The sequence below is a fragment of the Antechinus flavipes genome, chromosome 1, assembly GCF_016432865.1.
Source record: "Antechinus flavipes isolate AdamAnt ecotype Samford, QLD, Australia chromosome 1, AdamAnt_v2, whole genome shotgun sequence".
Lineage (NCBI taxonomy): Eukaryota > Metazoa > Chordata > Mammalia > Dasyuromorphia > Dasyuridae > Antechinus > Antechinus flavipes.
In genome coordinates, this window is record NC_067398.1 from 455,060,319 (window position 1) to 455,076,661 (window position 16,343).

A 16,343-nucleotide genomic window follows, 5' to 3' on the forward strand; every position below is an offset into this window, starting at 1 on the left:
GTTTTCCGGTTCAATGTATTTTACACATTTTTGTTCATTTTGACTTCTTAGATATGGGAGAAGGGACTGCTGAACATACAAATGCAGATGGCACCACTGGAACTTTAGAGGACGGTAGTGATAGTGAAAATATCCAAGCAAATGGGATTCCAGGGACTCCAATTTCTGTTGCATATACACCATCCTTACCTGATGACAGATTGTCTGTCTCTTCCAATGATACTCAGGTATAAATTGAAGAATCACCCTGATCTTTTGAAATCATAATTCTAATGTTGAACAATGCCTATAAAAATATCTTTAATAGATTCTAAGTTTATCACAGGCAAGGGCTGCTTCTTTTTTTTTCCTCTTCTAGGTCCTAGCATAGCCTCTGATACATAGTAGGGCTTTAACAAATGTTTGTTGAATCAAATTAAATGAAGCCTGACAAATGTAATTTGAGGGATTTTTGCTCTTTAATATAAATAAAAGGGTTTTTTTTTTATCATTTTATTAATATAGTTTCCATATTTTTATTAGTATTTATCCATTTAAACTTTTTGCTATTTAATATGAATTTGATCCATCAACTTCTATGGTGTGTTATCAACTAATATGTCAAGGATTCTAAATTATAAAATATGAGCTCTTTGGGGAAAGTGTCCTCATCACAGATTCTTAGATAAGCCCAGAAGGCTAGAAAAGGGACCATAGTGACTTAGTTTAGTCTAAAATTCCCTACCTCCAGCAGACTTAGATTATTTTTATTACATAATGGTGATTAGTCCTTTGTCCTAAAGGGACATTATCTTCTTAAAGAGTTCTGCCGAAAATTAGCTAATAAATGCATAAAAGAAGAAATAATCATGCCCACCTGCCAATCTCACACTTGCCCATGAGCAGGTAAAAATTGTAATAATGCAAACAGACTAAAACACAATAGAAGTTCTGGAAATGGATGAAATAACCTACCTGGTATTTGTTAAATGATGAAGTCAAGTGAAAAGACTTGAAGACTGAGAAGAGAATCTCAAAGAGGAAGTCAGTGGATCTAGTTATTTATTTAGTGTGTAGGGAAAAAAAAACCTTGAAATGTTTAAGGATATTTTGGTAGTACAATATTTTCTTTATACTGATGATGAAGTCAAATCACAGTAGCCTTCAAAAGATTGTACTTGTCTATATTGTACTTTGTTTTTTTAATGAAATATTACCTTATTTAGGAATCTGGAAATTCTTCAGGACCTTCACCTGGTGCTAAGTTTTCCCACATTTTACAAAAGGATGCCTTTCTAGTATTCAGGTCATTATGTAAACTGTCAATGAAACCACTATCAGATGGACCACCAGACCCAAAGTAAGTTACTAGCTATTTTCTTAATTTAATAATGATGATGTCCTACATTTTAAATTTATTTAAACTAGTTAAACTGCAAGATCTTATTTTGTTTTCACTGGGGCTCAATTTAATTAGAAGAAAAAGAAGCCTCAGCAAACATGGTTTTCTGTTCCCTAAGGATGATGGAAGAAGGAAAATAAACTTCAAAAAATTAAGATTAGGTTTTGAAAACTCAAGTATAAATGCTACTGATATATTTACCCAATTGTTGCTCTCTGCTTTCTGATAATTGAGAAGAGACCTGAATTTGAAAAGCATCTTATTTTGAAATCTTGCCATGCCATGTATATCTGCCTGGCTTGAGCAAGTTACTCATATCCTTTGGGCCCCAGTTTCTTCTTTCCCTTAAAAACTGAGTGGACTGGATCACAATTTAAAATTGTAAGATCATATATTTAGGGACTTAAGGACAGTTGGTTTAACCTCCTCATTTTACAGATATCTGTAATTGGCCCAAGGTTATAATGGAAGCAAATAAAAGAGCAAGTTTTGAACTCAGGTTGTCTGATTCCATCTAGTAATTTTTTTCTATTGAAAATGACTTTTGAGGTCTCTTCTAGGTATCCAAATCTGACTCCATGACCCACTAATTTTTTGGTCCTTTGTTCTGTTACTGCTTAATCTTTTCTAAAAATTACAAGCCCATTCATCTCTCTTTCTCTTCTGCTCCTGAATAATGCTAGTGTCTTCTTGGATTAGCTAAGGTGACAGGGAAAAATTATGATAAATATTGGAAGGCTTGTGGGAAAACTGGGACAATGATGCATTGTTGATGAAGTTGTGAACTGATTTAAATATTCTGAAGAAAATATGGAACTACACCCAAAGGGTTATCAAACTGTGCATACCCTTTGATCCAGCAGTGCCATTACTGGATCTGTATCCCAAAGAAATCATTAAAGAAGGAAAAGGACACATATACACAAATATTCATGGCAGCCCTTTTTTTGGTGGCAAGGAATTGGAAGATGAGTAGATGCCCATTGGTTGGGGAATGACTGAGTAAGTTATGGTACATGAAAGTAATAGAATATTGTTTTATTTTTTAAAAAAATTAAGAGACTGATTTTAGAAAGGCCTGGAAAGATTTACATGAATTGATGCTGAGTGAAGCAAGAAGAACCAAGAAAAATTCTACATAGCAATAGCAGGATTATGTAATGATCAACTGTGATAAACTTGGTTCTTTTCAGTGGTTCAGTGGTCCAAGAAAATCTCAATGAACTTTGGGTGAAAACACCATTCATCTGTGTTTTTTCCCTTTTAATTTTTCTCTCCCAATGTGATCCATTTGGAAATATGTAAAATATGATGTACATGTATAACCCCCCAAAAAATGTTTTTAATGTAACTGGAGAAAATAAAAAGAATAAATTAAAAAATAAAAAGAAAGTCATATAACTGTTCTAACAAAGCCCATCACAGATTTATTTAAATTAGGTAATCTTACCTGGGTCCTCACTGCTACATGGATTCATTTTGATCTTCCTTGATAGATTCTCTACTTGGTTTGTCATACCACCTGTTTCAAACATTATCTTCTCCACCTGGGACATCTTCTTCCTCCACTGCCTGATCACAGTGGGCTTTACTTCATAAATTCTAGAGAAAGATAAGGCTAATTGCCATCATTTTCCATTTCAAATTTTCTTGTCATTCCTATTTTTTCTTCCTTTGCTCCCACCTCTTAAGAAAGAACTAATCCTCTTTTCCAAGGGCAGTCCTTGAATTCTCTTCATTCTTTTCCTTTCCAAAGCCCTGAGGAATACAAATATCCCTTTGATCATTTTGTTTCCTTAATTTTTATTTTCTGTCCACTGACTCCCTTCTTATGTCTGACTCTTCCATCCCCTCAATCCATTTGCCCTTTATCTCTTATCCATTCCACTACCAGGTTCCTTGAAAAAATTGACCACACTCTGTTCTCATATCCCATTCACTTCTCAACCCTTTCCAATCAGATTTTTATCTCTGAAACTGGACTGAAAATCACTATCTCCAAAGTCAATAACAGTATCCTACTTGCCAATATGATGTGCCTTCTTTGCCTGCCCCCCCTCCCCCCTTTTGACAACAATTACTAGCTAGAACTGTTATGTCCCAGATACTGTGTTAAATACTGGGGATACAAATAAATGCAAAAAGCAGTTCTTGTTCCCAATAAGCTCATTGTTTATGAGGGAGACAACATGCAAAAAAAAAAAAAAAAGTACAGGATAATTTGGGATAATCTCAGAAAAAAAAAATTAGTAAGAATAAGAGGACGAGGAAAGGGTTTTTGTAGCTAGTGGGACTATAGGTGAGACTTGAGCAAGGTTAGGTATCTAAGAGACCAAAATAAAGATGAAGAGCTTCTATTTCAGTCATGGATTATAATCACTGAAAATGCTCAGAGTTAGGAGATAGTGTGAAGAATATCAAATCTACACTAGATTACAACATCTTTGGAGAGGGGGAGTAAATTGTAAGAAAACTTGAAAGATAGAAAAGAGTCAAGTTATGAAGGAATTTTAAATACAAACAGGATTTTACATTTGATCCTGGAGACAAGAGCCAATATTGTTGTTGAATGAGTGATATGGGTCAGATTTGGATTTTTTAGGGAAAAAAATCAGTTTGACAACTAAATGGACAGAGTGAATTAGAGTAAGAAGATACCTTAGTTAGGGATACCATCCAACTGGTTATTCTAATAGCCCACTTGTGAGGTGATAAAGATTTGCACTAGAGTGGTTGCAGTAGAGTCAAGGATGACAATTAGATTGTGAACTTAGGTGACTGAGATGTTGGTATCCTTGACAGTAATAGGAAAGTTTGAAAGACAAGTTTTAGGAGAATATATGAAGAGTTGAGTTTTGGAAATGTTTAATTTAACATTTCAATGCAACATCCAGTTTGAACTATCAAAACTGCGATTGGAAATGCAAGATTGGAAGTGAGGAAAGCGGTTAGGTCTGTACAAGTAGATCTCAAGAGTTGTCTGTGTAGAAATAAATATTGATGTGGTCACTGAGTGAAATAATACAAAAGGAGAACAAAAGAGGATCTGGAATAGCATGAATAAAAATCCAGCAAAGGAGACTGAGAAGGAATAGTCAGATAGAAAGAGAATCAGGAGAGAACAATATCATCAAAATCTGAAGTTTCCAGGAAAAAAAATGTGATTGACAGTATTAAAGGCTGGAAAGGTGAGGAAGGATAAAGATTGAGAGAAGGCTGTTAGATTTGGCAGTTAAGAAATCATTACTATCTTTGGAGGAGTAGTTTGGGTTGAATGATGAGGGTCAGAAAGTCAAACTTTAAAGAGTTAAGCGTGAGAAGAGAAGAAAAGAAATAAAAGCATTCAGATGGCTTTCCCAAGGAGTTCAGCCACAAAAGAAAAAGAGGAAGAGATATGGGATAATAGCTAAATGGAATGGATTAATTGAGGGGCTTTGAGTATATGGAGGATACATTGTCATATTTGTAGGCAGTAGGGAAGCAGACAGTAGACAAAGAGTGAGAATGCATATAATAAAGACAGCAGCTTGCTAGAAAAGTTGGATGGAATGAGATTGCTTATGCAAGTAATTTATGTAGACAAAGAGAAATACAAATTGTTTTCCTGTCATGGGAGTAAAGAAAGAGGTGGTAGCAGAAAACATCTGAATGATGTAAAAGAAGAGGGAATTCTTCCCTTCTTTTTGGCTATCTCTTTTTTATTTTAATGTGATACATCTTTTCCTATTTGTCTGATAGATTCTTTTCAGTTCCCTTTGCTGTGTTATTATTTGTGTCTTGGCCGACTGTAATGGGCCAGAATTCTGGAGAAATGTACTTGAAACAAGTATTCTTACAAGGTGTTAACTCAGTGGAATTGATAAGACAATGATTATTTAGTTTAGCATGGTGATTAATAGTTCTGTAGTTCAGTACTTGTACTTAATACTTAATATAGTTCTACAAGATTGACCTCTACGATGATATAATTATAACAAGAGCCAACAAGGACTGGAGGAGAGAGACATTCCATTTTTGATCAGGCTCCTGGTGGCTCTCCTGCTTCCTGCACTTTGGTTCAGAGTGGGAGATAGACTTGGAGAGAGACTTGGAGAAACAGAAGACTGGAGGCTGGAACTCAAGCTCCCGGATTGAGACAGACTTCAAGACAGACCATCGTGATGGCTTCCTCCACAGAAACCAAGACACATTCTGGAGGACCTCCAGAAAGCTAGTTGAGCCCCAGGTGAAGCAGACAGACTGTGAAGGAGATAATAAAGAATTTGGACTTTATCCCTGGCTATTCTCATGGTGATTACTCAGCTGAAACAAAGACTGGTCCAAAGACCTCCAGAAAATTAATCAGAACATTATACCTGAGTGTTCTCCAAGCTCTGTGCTTGGCTTTCTTTTTAAAATTATCTCTCTAGTGATCTCGTAAGCTCCTCTTGGTTCAATAATCAGCTGTATCAGGTGATTCCTAAATTTACATACCCTCATTTTATCTCTGATAAGCACTTTTAGTATCATCCCCAGCATGTATCTTAATCTGTATGCTTTGTAGGCATATTGAATTCATCATTATCCAACTGAAACAGCTAAGTAACATAGTGGATAGAGTATTGAACTTGAACTGAGGAGCAGGACAGAGTTCTGTTTATAATGTTCATCAATCTGAGTAAGGTCTTTGATACTGTCAGTCATGAGAACTTGTGGAAAAATCATGGCAAAATTTGGTTGCCCAAAGAAATCTATCAGTATTATCTGGCAATTTTATCACAACACATTTGCATGGGTTCTGAATAATGGACAATGCTGTTGTGCTTTCCCAGTCACTATTGGAGTAAAGCAGGGTTAAATGCTTATTCCTATGTTTCTTAGCATGTTGTTTCTAGCAGTGTTGTCAGGATGAGAATGGCATCAAGGTCAGCTATGGCACTGATAGTAAATTTTTTAACTTGAAAAGGTCAGAAGTCAAAACTAAAGTAGGAGAATTGGTACATGATTTATTGTTTGCAGATGATTATATACTTAATGCAACTTCTGAGACTGAGATGCAAGAAAGTATTGGTCCAGCTAGCTCTCTGCTATTTGTGCAAATTTTGATCTAATAATTAACACCAAGAAAACCAATTCTCCACCAAATAGCAATTCCTTACATGGAACCATTGGCTATAACAAATGGAAAATTTTTGAGTGTTTTAGATAAGTTCACTTACCTTGGCAATACATTTTCCAGGGATGGAACTTCTAGTTTCTGATAAAAAAAAAAAATCTCATTTTTGAAACAATAGATGTATACTTCAAGAGGGAAATATTATTCACAAGCATAGTATACTTTCATGACAATAGGAATAGGTATTATTTTTCTCACACATAGTTTTCCATAAGATGAAAACTAATTTTTCAAATATTTCAAGTAGTTTAAATATATAGAAAGTAAAAAAAGGTCATTATTTCAAATGCTAGAATATTCAAATGACAAACATAAAATGTGCATTTTAGTGTTAAGTATTGGAATGCCTTTTATAATTTTAGTTATGGCTATTTAGTTTTGATTATGGAAAACTTTTACTTGTCATCTTCAACATTTTTTATATAAGACTTCTCATTAGTTATCTTAATAAGAGAAAGAAGGACAGGAAACTGGAGAGATTCTGATTGAGTAAAGGTGAAAATTCTTTGAATATTAGTGTGATTTTACATTAAAGGAATCATGGAATCTGTCTTTTAAAATGCTCCTTTTAGAGAGAAAACTATCTGACTTGGACAGGTTAGACATTCACATCCATGTACTAAAGTATGACTGGTTAAAAACTCTTTGTGATTAATAGTTTTATGAAGTTTATAATTACATTCAGAATTTTCTTTAATGTTTCCAACTTTCTTACACTTTTAATGCTGTATTGCAATATCCTAAAGAAACTCAGATGTTTGGATCTCTTTTCTCAGTAAAGTAGGAGTTGACAAGTTCAGGAGGAAAGGGAAAATTACTAGAAGTTAACCTATGAGGCAGATAGGTAGTGAGTACAGTAGATAGAACACTAAGCTTGGGGTCAAGAAAATTTGAGTTCATATCCAACCTCAGACATTGTAAAAGAGGAATAATAATAGCACCTACCTCCCAGGGCTATTGTAAGAGAATCTATTGAGATAATATTTGTAGAAGCAATTAACATAGTGCATAGGTGCAGTATAAATTTAGTTATTATTAGGAGGTCTGAGAAAAGAGGGACAGATTTGAAATAACTACATATTATTTTAAAATTAATGTTATCCTGTCTAAACCATTGTGGCATATTGGAATTCATAATGGTACTTGAGTTTCAAATTGAAATTTACCTTTGGATTATTTTTAAAAATCTTGTCCTGATAGAGAGATAAAGAATTTGAATTTGAGAGAGACCTAAGTTTCAAACATAGCTGGTGCAACAATTACTGTCCTATATAGCTTATATGTATTTTGGAGTATATTTTTTCTTTGCTTGGGAGTATTTTTTTTTTTAACCTAAGGAGGAAAGTTGGTAGAGTGACTTGCAGATTGATTAACAGATGCTTGCTAATTTAAAGAAAAATTTAAAATATTTAATCTCCTGAGGGCTACATAGAATGGCAAAGCATACAACTGCTATGTATAATAGGTCACATTCAACTTCAGAAAACATTTTCATATAGTAACGTGTTTTCATTGTGTGCTTTCAGAACTAATTTGATAGTATATAATAGGATATATCCTTTAAATCTTTTTCTTTTTAGATAGAATGACACTTAACATTTGTGTGTTTTTTTCCATTTTGAAAATTTGTATAACTGTGTGGAATCAGGAAATATCTATAGAAGAAACTATTCCAATTTAACAGGCATTACAAAAGAATTGTGATCAATTTTGTCACCTATTTATGCATTTTGCTTTACATTTCAGGTCTCATGAATTGCGATCCAAGATCCTTTCACTGCAGTTACTTCTGTCCATTCTACAGAATGCAGGACCTGTTTTCAAGACCAATGAGATGTTTATTAATGCTATTAAGCAGTATCTATGTGTTGCACTCTCTAAAAATGGAGTTTCATCTGTTCCAGAGGTTTTTGAGCTTTCTCTTTCTATATTTCTTACCTTGTTGTCAAACTTCAAGACACATCTGAAGATGCAGATTGAGGTATGCTTTGCAGATAAATCTTAAACTTTCTGTTTGTAGCATATACATATTGTATATTAGGAATACATTATGTGAACAACCACATAATGACAGTTCATTTTTAGCAACATTAATTTTTTTAAAAATAGACTAATTGGGGAAGCTAGGTGGCTCAATGAGTAGAGCACCAGCCCTGAAGTCAGGAGGACCTGAGTTCAAATATGGTCTCAGACACTTAACACTTCCTAGCTGTGTGACCCTGGGCAAGTCACTTAACCCCAGTTGCCTCAGCAAAAAAAAAAAAAAAAAAAAGACTAATTGATAGAAACTTTGTATATGTTTATATATATATATATATAAATATATGTGTGTATATAGACTCACACATGTGTCTATCTATGAATCCATACGCATACATGGAATTGTCTATATGGCCATTATAATTGGACCTTAGAACCATTTTTCAGCTTTAAATTTTATAGTATACTAAATTTGTTTGTCCTGAAAGAAAAATCTTAATTATGCTCTCTGCCCTAGTATTTTTAAAAATTATTTGCAAAACTAGTTTAGGTTCACTCATTTGTTCTTCTCTTGCCATTCCCCAACTTTAACATGCAGTTTTTATACAAGATACATGGAAAAATAATATCAAGGATGCATTTAAATTTGAAGTTATAAATTGTCAGAAAATCTTTCAAATTTGTCTTTTATAAAAAAATTTTCACATTTGTTAGAATGTCTAATGTAACAGTTCTTAATTTATTTTCACAAAAACAAACAGTTGTGCTATATTACATAGGCATTCCTAAAAATCACTGAGCCATGCAGAATTGCTCCATAAAAACCACAAGGCTTACAAAAACATGAGGTTGGGGTAGAACACAGAAACTTTGTCAAGGACACATTTAAAAAAAATAATTAGGAACACATGTTAAAATATATAAGAAATATATAACTATAATAAATGGTATCCTGCAGTATCAAGATGCAGCTTGGCCTGCAGCCAGTTTCATACAGCCAAATTTTAAGTCAAGGACAAGGGTCCTGGCTGCATCCAAGGTGGATGGAGGGACTCGAACAGAAGTGCATGTGTAAAACAGCCCTTCTCTGCCCACAGCTCCTACTGCAACCAGAAGATATTCAATAAATATAGCACTTTACCTTCAAAAAGGCCTGAGAGTTTGTGCAGGTGAGCATCAGAAGGGTTGCAACTTGGAAGTTAATGTGAAGTGGTGGTCAGTGATTTATCTAAATCAAACGAGATCAAATGTGAATAGAGTATATTCATATTTGTCCTTAATCATATTATATTTGCATTTTCAAAACAATTAGAGCTACCTCATCTTTCTAAAAAGAGAATTTTGATTGCTTTAGTAGAAATTTCTTCTAGCTTACTTTACTTTTATTCAGTCAGCAAACATTTAAGTGTATGCTTTGGCCAGGCTGTATGATAAGACTTTATTTAGAATTCATTTACAAAAAATTAAAGTCCATGACTTAACTAAGTTTTCATTCTAGCATTCAAAAAAGCTTGCATATATGAACATATGTAAATATTTATAAGGTACAGACAAAATCAGTATAAATGTAATTTGGGGCTAAGACATTAGTAAATGGCAGGGAACAACTCAGGAAAGACTTCATGTAGGGAACAGCCCTTGAGCTGAGCTTTTCAAGCAGCTAGGTATTCTTAAGCAGAGATGAGGATGTGGTCCATTATAGACATGGGAGACAGCCTTGCAAAGACATAATGAGTGGAGTTTTGTATTTAAGAAACAAGGGAGCTGTTTTGGCTAAACTATGAACTGCATCAAGAGATAGTTATAACCAAAGGTAAAATATGTTAGAACCAAATTGTGGTGGTCTCACAGTGCCAAAAAGAAAAGTTTAAGAAGAGGTAATAGAGAACTACTTGAATTTATCAGCTAGGAGAATGACTTGATCACACCTGTGCTTTAGGATTATCTCTTATGCTGCTGTCTGGTGTCAAGGTATAGTACTTGTATGTTGTCTCAAAATCAAGCTCCCTGTTTTCTATTTAATTTTTTAAAAAATCTAACATCAGTGTACATGCATGATTTTTTGTTCTGTTGTTCAATTTAATTCATTATATGCATGTGTTTGGGTTTTGGGGTTTTTTTGACAGCCTAATAGTTGATCACTTAAGTAAGCATTAAGATCATATTTTGAAGAATTTTTTGGTAGTGGAAAAAAATTATAAATATTTTGTAGCAAATTTGGATTTAATACCTTATGGATATGACAATATATTAAGTACTTTCTATTTAAAATTACTTCAGTATATTTTAACCTTTTTTTTTTTTTTTGGACAGGAAACTTTCAGAGAAATTGTTTCTAGTGTCTATCTTAGCTAGTTTGCAGACTTCCTATATGTTAAAAAGAGATGGTGAACAAAACTTGCAACAATTACTGATTGTATGACTCATTTCTTTTATATTTTATAATGTGTTATTGAAAATCCGAGCATTATTTTTAGAATTGAAAATGTATTTTATTTCAGACTGCCTATTTTAATTTGATCTTTGAGATATACATTTGATCATTTCTTTGATTCTAATCATATGTATGCATATGTACATACATATAAATATCTATACTCAAATATATTATTCCCCTTCTTCCTATTCAAATGACCAGTCCTCATCATTTTTCATATTAATTTTTAGTAATAGTCTCTTTATTGTTCTCCCTGCTTCCATTCTATCACAATCCATCCTCAACACAGCTCCCAGATTAATATTTCCATAGCTGAGGTCTAAACATATCTTTTCCTTATTCACAAATTTTAAGTGACTTTCTGCTGCTCATGGGACAGAAATAAAATGCTCTTTTAAATCTTACATTTAAAGCCTTCCATAGTCTGATTTCCATCTATCTTTCCAGACATAATTCACACTCATATTTACATATTTCACATCTCAGCCAAACTTGCTGGCCAATCCTCCTAACTTAAAACTACATTTCCAGTGGATATACCTTTGCACAAACTGTCTATATCCCATGGTTGGAATATACACCTTCCTGACTTATAACATACTCTCTGCCCTTAAAAATTTGGGTTTTTTTTCAGAATCAAGTTCAATCTCCTCAATCAACCAACCTCTTCAATCTTTTCATGACTCCCTTCCACTTTCTTGTTAGTGCTTTTCTCTTTCACTTTATTTTTTATTTTACTTATCTATATTTATTGTATCACAACATCAGAAGGTGAGCTATTTGCATATCCTTTTGTTTATCTTTTATCCTTATGACCTCACACATAGCATTATGTTCATTGAATTAAAGGCTATGTTGGAGTCGACACATTCATTTGTCTGGCCCTATAGGGAACCCCCTTTTCTCCTTACTGATTGCTGGCACTGTGACAAACCTTACCTAATAGAATCTTCCAGGTGAATCATTTTATCCTCAATGCAATTTATAAACCAGACTCAGAAAGACTCTAGCTTCATAGCCAGTATTTGATTTTGGACAAGTTACTTAATTTCTTTGTTCTTTAGGCAAATTTTCCACAACTTCAAATTCTAAATGTGTTGTCATTTGCTTTGATGGAGACAGTTCCTTATTTGGATCAAACTAGAGACCTTTCACATATTCAAGTAATCCTAGACAAAAGCTTTTACTGACACTACCTTGGGATACAGTGGGTTTTACTCTTGAGTAAAAACAAGGTGATCATTTGCTGAAGATTTTGTACATGTAAAGATGATATTCTTGTTAGCATAAAGCTTGGACTTGTGATGTGTTCCAAAATAGGTATTCTGTAACTCTTAAAAATAATTTACATGGGGAGGAAGAGGGTAGCTAGGTGATGGTGTGGATAGAGCACCAGCCCTGAAGTTAGGAGGACTCTGAATTCAAATTAGGCCTGAGACACTTAACTAGCTGCATAACCCTGGACAAATCAAAAAAAAAAAATTACATGAATATTTTTACTTTTGACATGAAAATTTTACTTCGGACAATTAACTTCAGGGAGATAATTCATATCTTTCTCATGCGGTATAATTTTTACCCAAGTATTCCTTCTTTCTAAATGTGTTGTAAACTTCCTACCTAATGTACTAGAAGCCTTTGTCATTGTGTGTGTGTGTGTGTATGTTTGTATGTGTGTATGTTTATCTTTGTGTGATAATTCTGTTATCCATTACTCATTCTTTATAACCAGCTTACCATTTTTTCTAGTTATACATATTCTTGATGTATTTTATGTTATATTACTTCTTAAAATATTTTTGGTAATATACTACTGCCTTCCTAAGCATATTGTCTCTTTTCATTGCTCTCTGAGATCTTTGATTTTTCTGCTACTTCAGAGACATCCTTAACTCCTCAATCTCTCTCTTCCTACTTATCCATTTAGTTGCCAAGTCTTTTTCTATTTTAGTATTTCTCACAGATATCTTTGTGTTCACACACGATACTACCCTAGTTCAAACCTTCATCATTGCTCACATGCCCTATTATAATAACCTCTCATTTTGTTCTCCCTTCCTCAAATCACTTTTCTTTTCAATCCATTCTCCATACAGGTGCCAAAGTGACATTCCTAAAACCCAAGTCAATTCATTTTGCTCTCTTTCTCGACTTGCAGTGACCACCTATTGTCTATGGGATCAAATACAGACTTTTGTCTGACTTTTGAAGCTTTTCAATACTTAGCTCCAAATCATCTTTCCAGGCATATTACATGTGACTTGGCATTATGTACTCTACAATCCATTCAGAATTGAATTTCTTACTGTTTTTCACACACAACATTCCATCTGTGTCTATCCATCCATATCCTCCCGGAATTCCTGGTTCCTCCTCACCATTTTTTTTTTTTTCGCATCCCTCCCTTTCTTTAAAGCTTAAGTTAGGCTCTACTTCTTAAGATAAAACTTTTCTTGATCCTCTCATCTGCCTAGTGCTATATGAAATCACCTTATGTTTACTTTATTGATATTTTATATTCACCTATATATGAACATGTTGTTTTTTCCAGTAAATTGTAAGCTCCTTGAGGACAGAGCTGTTTCATTTTTATCTTTATATTCCCAGCATCTAGCATAGTGCCTGGCACTATGCTTTCTGATTGATTATTCCAAGTATCTCTATTTTAAAGCTACTTTATTTTATATATTCTTAGCACCCCATCTTCCTTTTATCATTTCACCTGTGTTCACTTCTTGGGCCTTACTTTGTTAGCCCTATTTTAAAGAAATATGCTTCTTTAAGGATCCTTTGTTTGTCTTTTTATTTATTTTTTCGCTGACATGTGTCTTAGAGACTATATAAACCTAATGATCACAGGTGGTAATCCTGGTTTTCTTTTGCATGTCTGAGATTACCTTACATGTTAACTGTACTTATCTAATACTGTTTATTTAGGCTTAGAATGTAGAATATAAGTAGCAAAAACATTGTTTTAAAGAAATGACTCCTTTTTAAGGAAATGACTATGATGCAATCCTAAATGTTTATCTTTCTTATTTGTTAGGTATTTTTTAAAGAGATTTTCTTATATATATTGGAAACCTCTACCAGCTCATTTGATCACAAATGGATGGTTATACAGACATTAACAAGGATTTGTGCAGGTATTAAAAAGAATTCTTAAATGTTACCAATAAGTTAATATGTTTGAGAATTTTCTTTTTAAAATTAACACTGTTATGCTTTTACAGATGCTCAGAGTGTAGTGGACATTTATGTAAATTATGACTGTGATTTAAATGCAGCAAATATATTTGAAAGATTAGTTAATGATTTATCAAAAATAGCCCAAGGACGGGGCAGTCAAGAACTTGGTATGAGTAATGTTCAGGTAGGAACTTTTAAAATATTTACAAATTTTGACTACATCAAACAAATAATGTCTATCTTTTCATTTTTTTAAATTGCTTTTTTTTTTAAGAGAATTTTTTTTGCTTGATATTTTGTTGAATAGGAATTAAGCCTGAGGAAAAAGGGTTTAGAATGTTTGGTGTCTATTTTGAAGTGTATGGTTGAATGGAGTAAAGATCAGTATGTGAATCCAAATTCTCAGACAACACTCGGTAAGCTGACATTTTAAGTAATTATGTTTTTGTATTTTGAGTAATATTTTCTGGATAGTTGTTGGAATTGCCAGTAATTCACTTCAATGGAACTGTGTCTTTCACCTTGTTAAGAAAAACACTTACTCAAATTACTTCTTTATGTGACTGATCATTTACTTTAAAATTACATATCTTTTAACTAATGGCCTAAACATTTGTTGTAAATCGCACTTAGATTCATACTTTGATTACCTTGATAATATGGAGACGTTTTTAGTAGCTTAGGAAAAACATTGCATTACCTTGGACATTTTAAGTAGTTTTAATAACCTAAAATATTGGTACTTTGTTCCTTTAGGTGAACCAATTAGCTTTATTTAGATCAAAAACTCTACAATCATTGGCTTGTGTAATAATGTGAATATTATGACATAAGCAAAAGTTGTAAGTTAAAAGATTTATGGAAACTTCTTTTGGGAAAAAGATATATCTCCTCTTTAAGAAATCACAATACATAAAAATGTGAATTGTATTTGTTTACAATGCCATGTGGCAGCCAGAAAGGTAATTTAATCTTAGACTACACCAAAAGAAGCATATTGTTTAGAATTAGAATATGACAGATATCACTTACCTCTTTATCTTGGTCAGATCACTTTAGAAATACTGTACATTTTTTGAGTGCCAGACTTAGAGGGATGTTGACAATCTGGAATTTGTATAGAACCTAGCTTCTTAAACTGTGAGTCATGACCCCATAGGAGGTTTCATGTCTGAATGTGGGTGTCAAAAAACTATGATTTATTATTCGTTTTTTGCTAAGACATTTGGGGTTAAGTGACTTGCCCAGGATCCCACAGCTAGGAAGTGTTAAGTGCCTGAAGTCAGATTTGAACTCGGGTTCTCCTGACTTCAGGACTAGTACTCTATCTACTGTGCCATCTAGTTTCCCCTTGATTTATTATTAGTAAATGTTTGATTTATATATTTATTTTATATACCTGAATATCTGGGGTAATGTAAAAATGTCCCGGACAAAAAGGGATTATTAGAGGAAAAAGTTTAAAAGGCTCTGGTGTAGGAGATAGTGAGCAGGATGATTTCTGTCAGTTGAAGGAACTAAGGAGATATCTAGGCTGGAAAAGAGAAGACTTGCAAAGACATTAGTGGTCAGATATCATATAGAAGAGGAATTAGATTTATTTTGATTAGCTATCGGGGGACATGATTTGGAACAATGGGTAGAAATTATAAGGAGGCAGATTTCAGCTCAATATGTGGAGGAACTTCCAAGTAATGAGAGCTGTTTCCAAATATAATGGTATAATGGTATTGCCAGGTGTTCAGTTTTAGGCTAGGCAAACATGGAAAATTAATATAAAGGAGATTCAAACTTAAAGACATTGACTATATGATCTCTTTAGTCCTTTCCACAAATTCTGCATGTCTATGAGTTTCTTCTCCTCTTTCCCCCACCCCAAATAACTATAGTGGTAATAATATTAACGAGGTTTAAGGCAGTCATTAGAAGTTGAGAGTCAAAAGAATATGAATGTTTCAGTTCAAATCCACATCCACCAAAGAGCATTTCCTTCCCATGTGGGTCACAGTCACTAAACTCATTAGCACAAAGTAGAAGGCAGAAGAATTTTCTGCGCAATCTATTGAGCATTAACATGTTTCAGATTTTGCTTGTGTAAATTGCACATGTCTTAACATATGATTCCTTTGCTAGGTAGGAAAGTTTGCTATTTTAAGTAATTCTTGTGAAAAAGTTTTGTAAGGCAAATAATGCTTTTATAA

The 16,343-nt window shown here is 33.5% G+C and overlaps 1 protein-coding gene across 2 annotated transcripts in view; it reads left to right on the forward strand.

The window, feature by feature from the left end:
- ARFGEF1 (ADP ribosylation factor guanine nucleotide exchange factor 1) overlaps positions 1 to 16,343 on the forward strand; it is a 151,714-nt gene that overhangs the window by 59,785 nt on the left and 75,586 nt on the right. For both annotated transcript variants that reach the window (XM_051970076.1, XM_051970077.1), the window contains exons 8-13: positions 52 to 227; positions 1,206 to 1,339; positions 8,283 to 8,517; positions 14,000 to 14,099; positions 14,187 to 14,326; positions 14,450 to 14,558. In XM_051970076.1, coding sequence (XP_051826036.1) covers positions 52 to 227; positions 1,206 to 1,339; positions 8,283 to 8,517; positions 14,000 to 14,099; positions 14,187 to 14,326; positions 14,450 to 14,558 — 894 coding nt within the window. The remainder of the gene's footprint in view (positions 1 to 51; positions 228 to 1,205; positions 1,340 to 8,282; positions 8,518 to 13,999; positions 14,100 to 14,186; positions 14,327 to 14,449; positions 14,559 to 16,343) is intronic.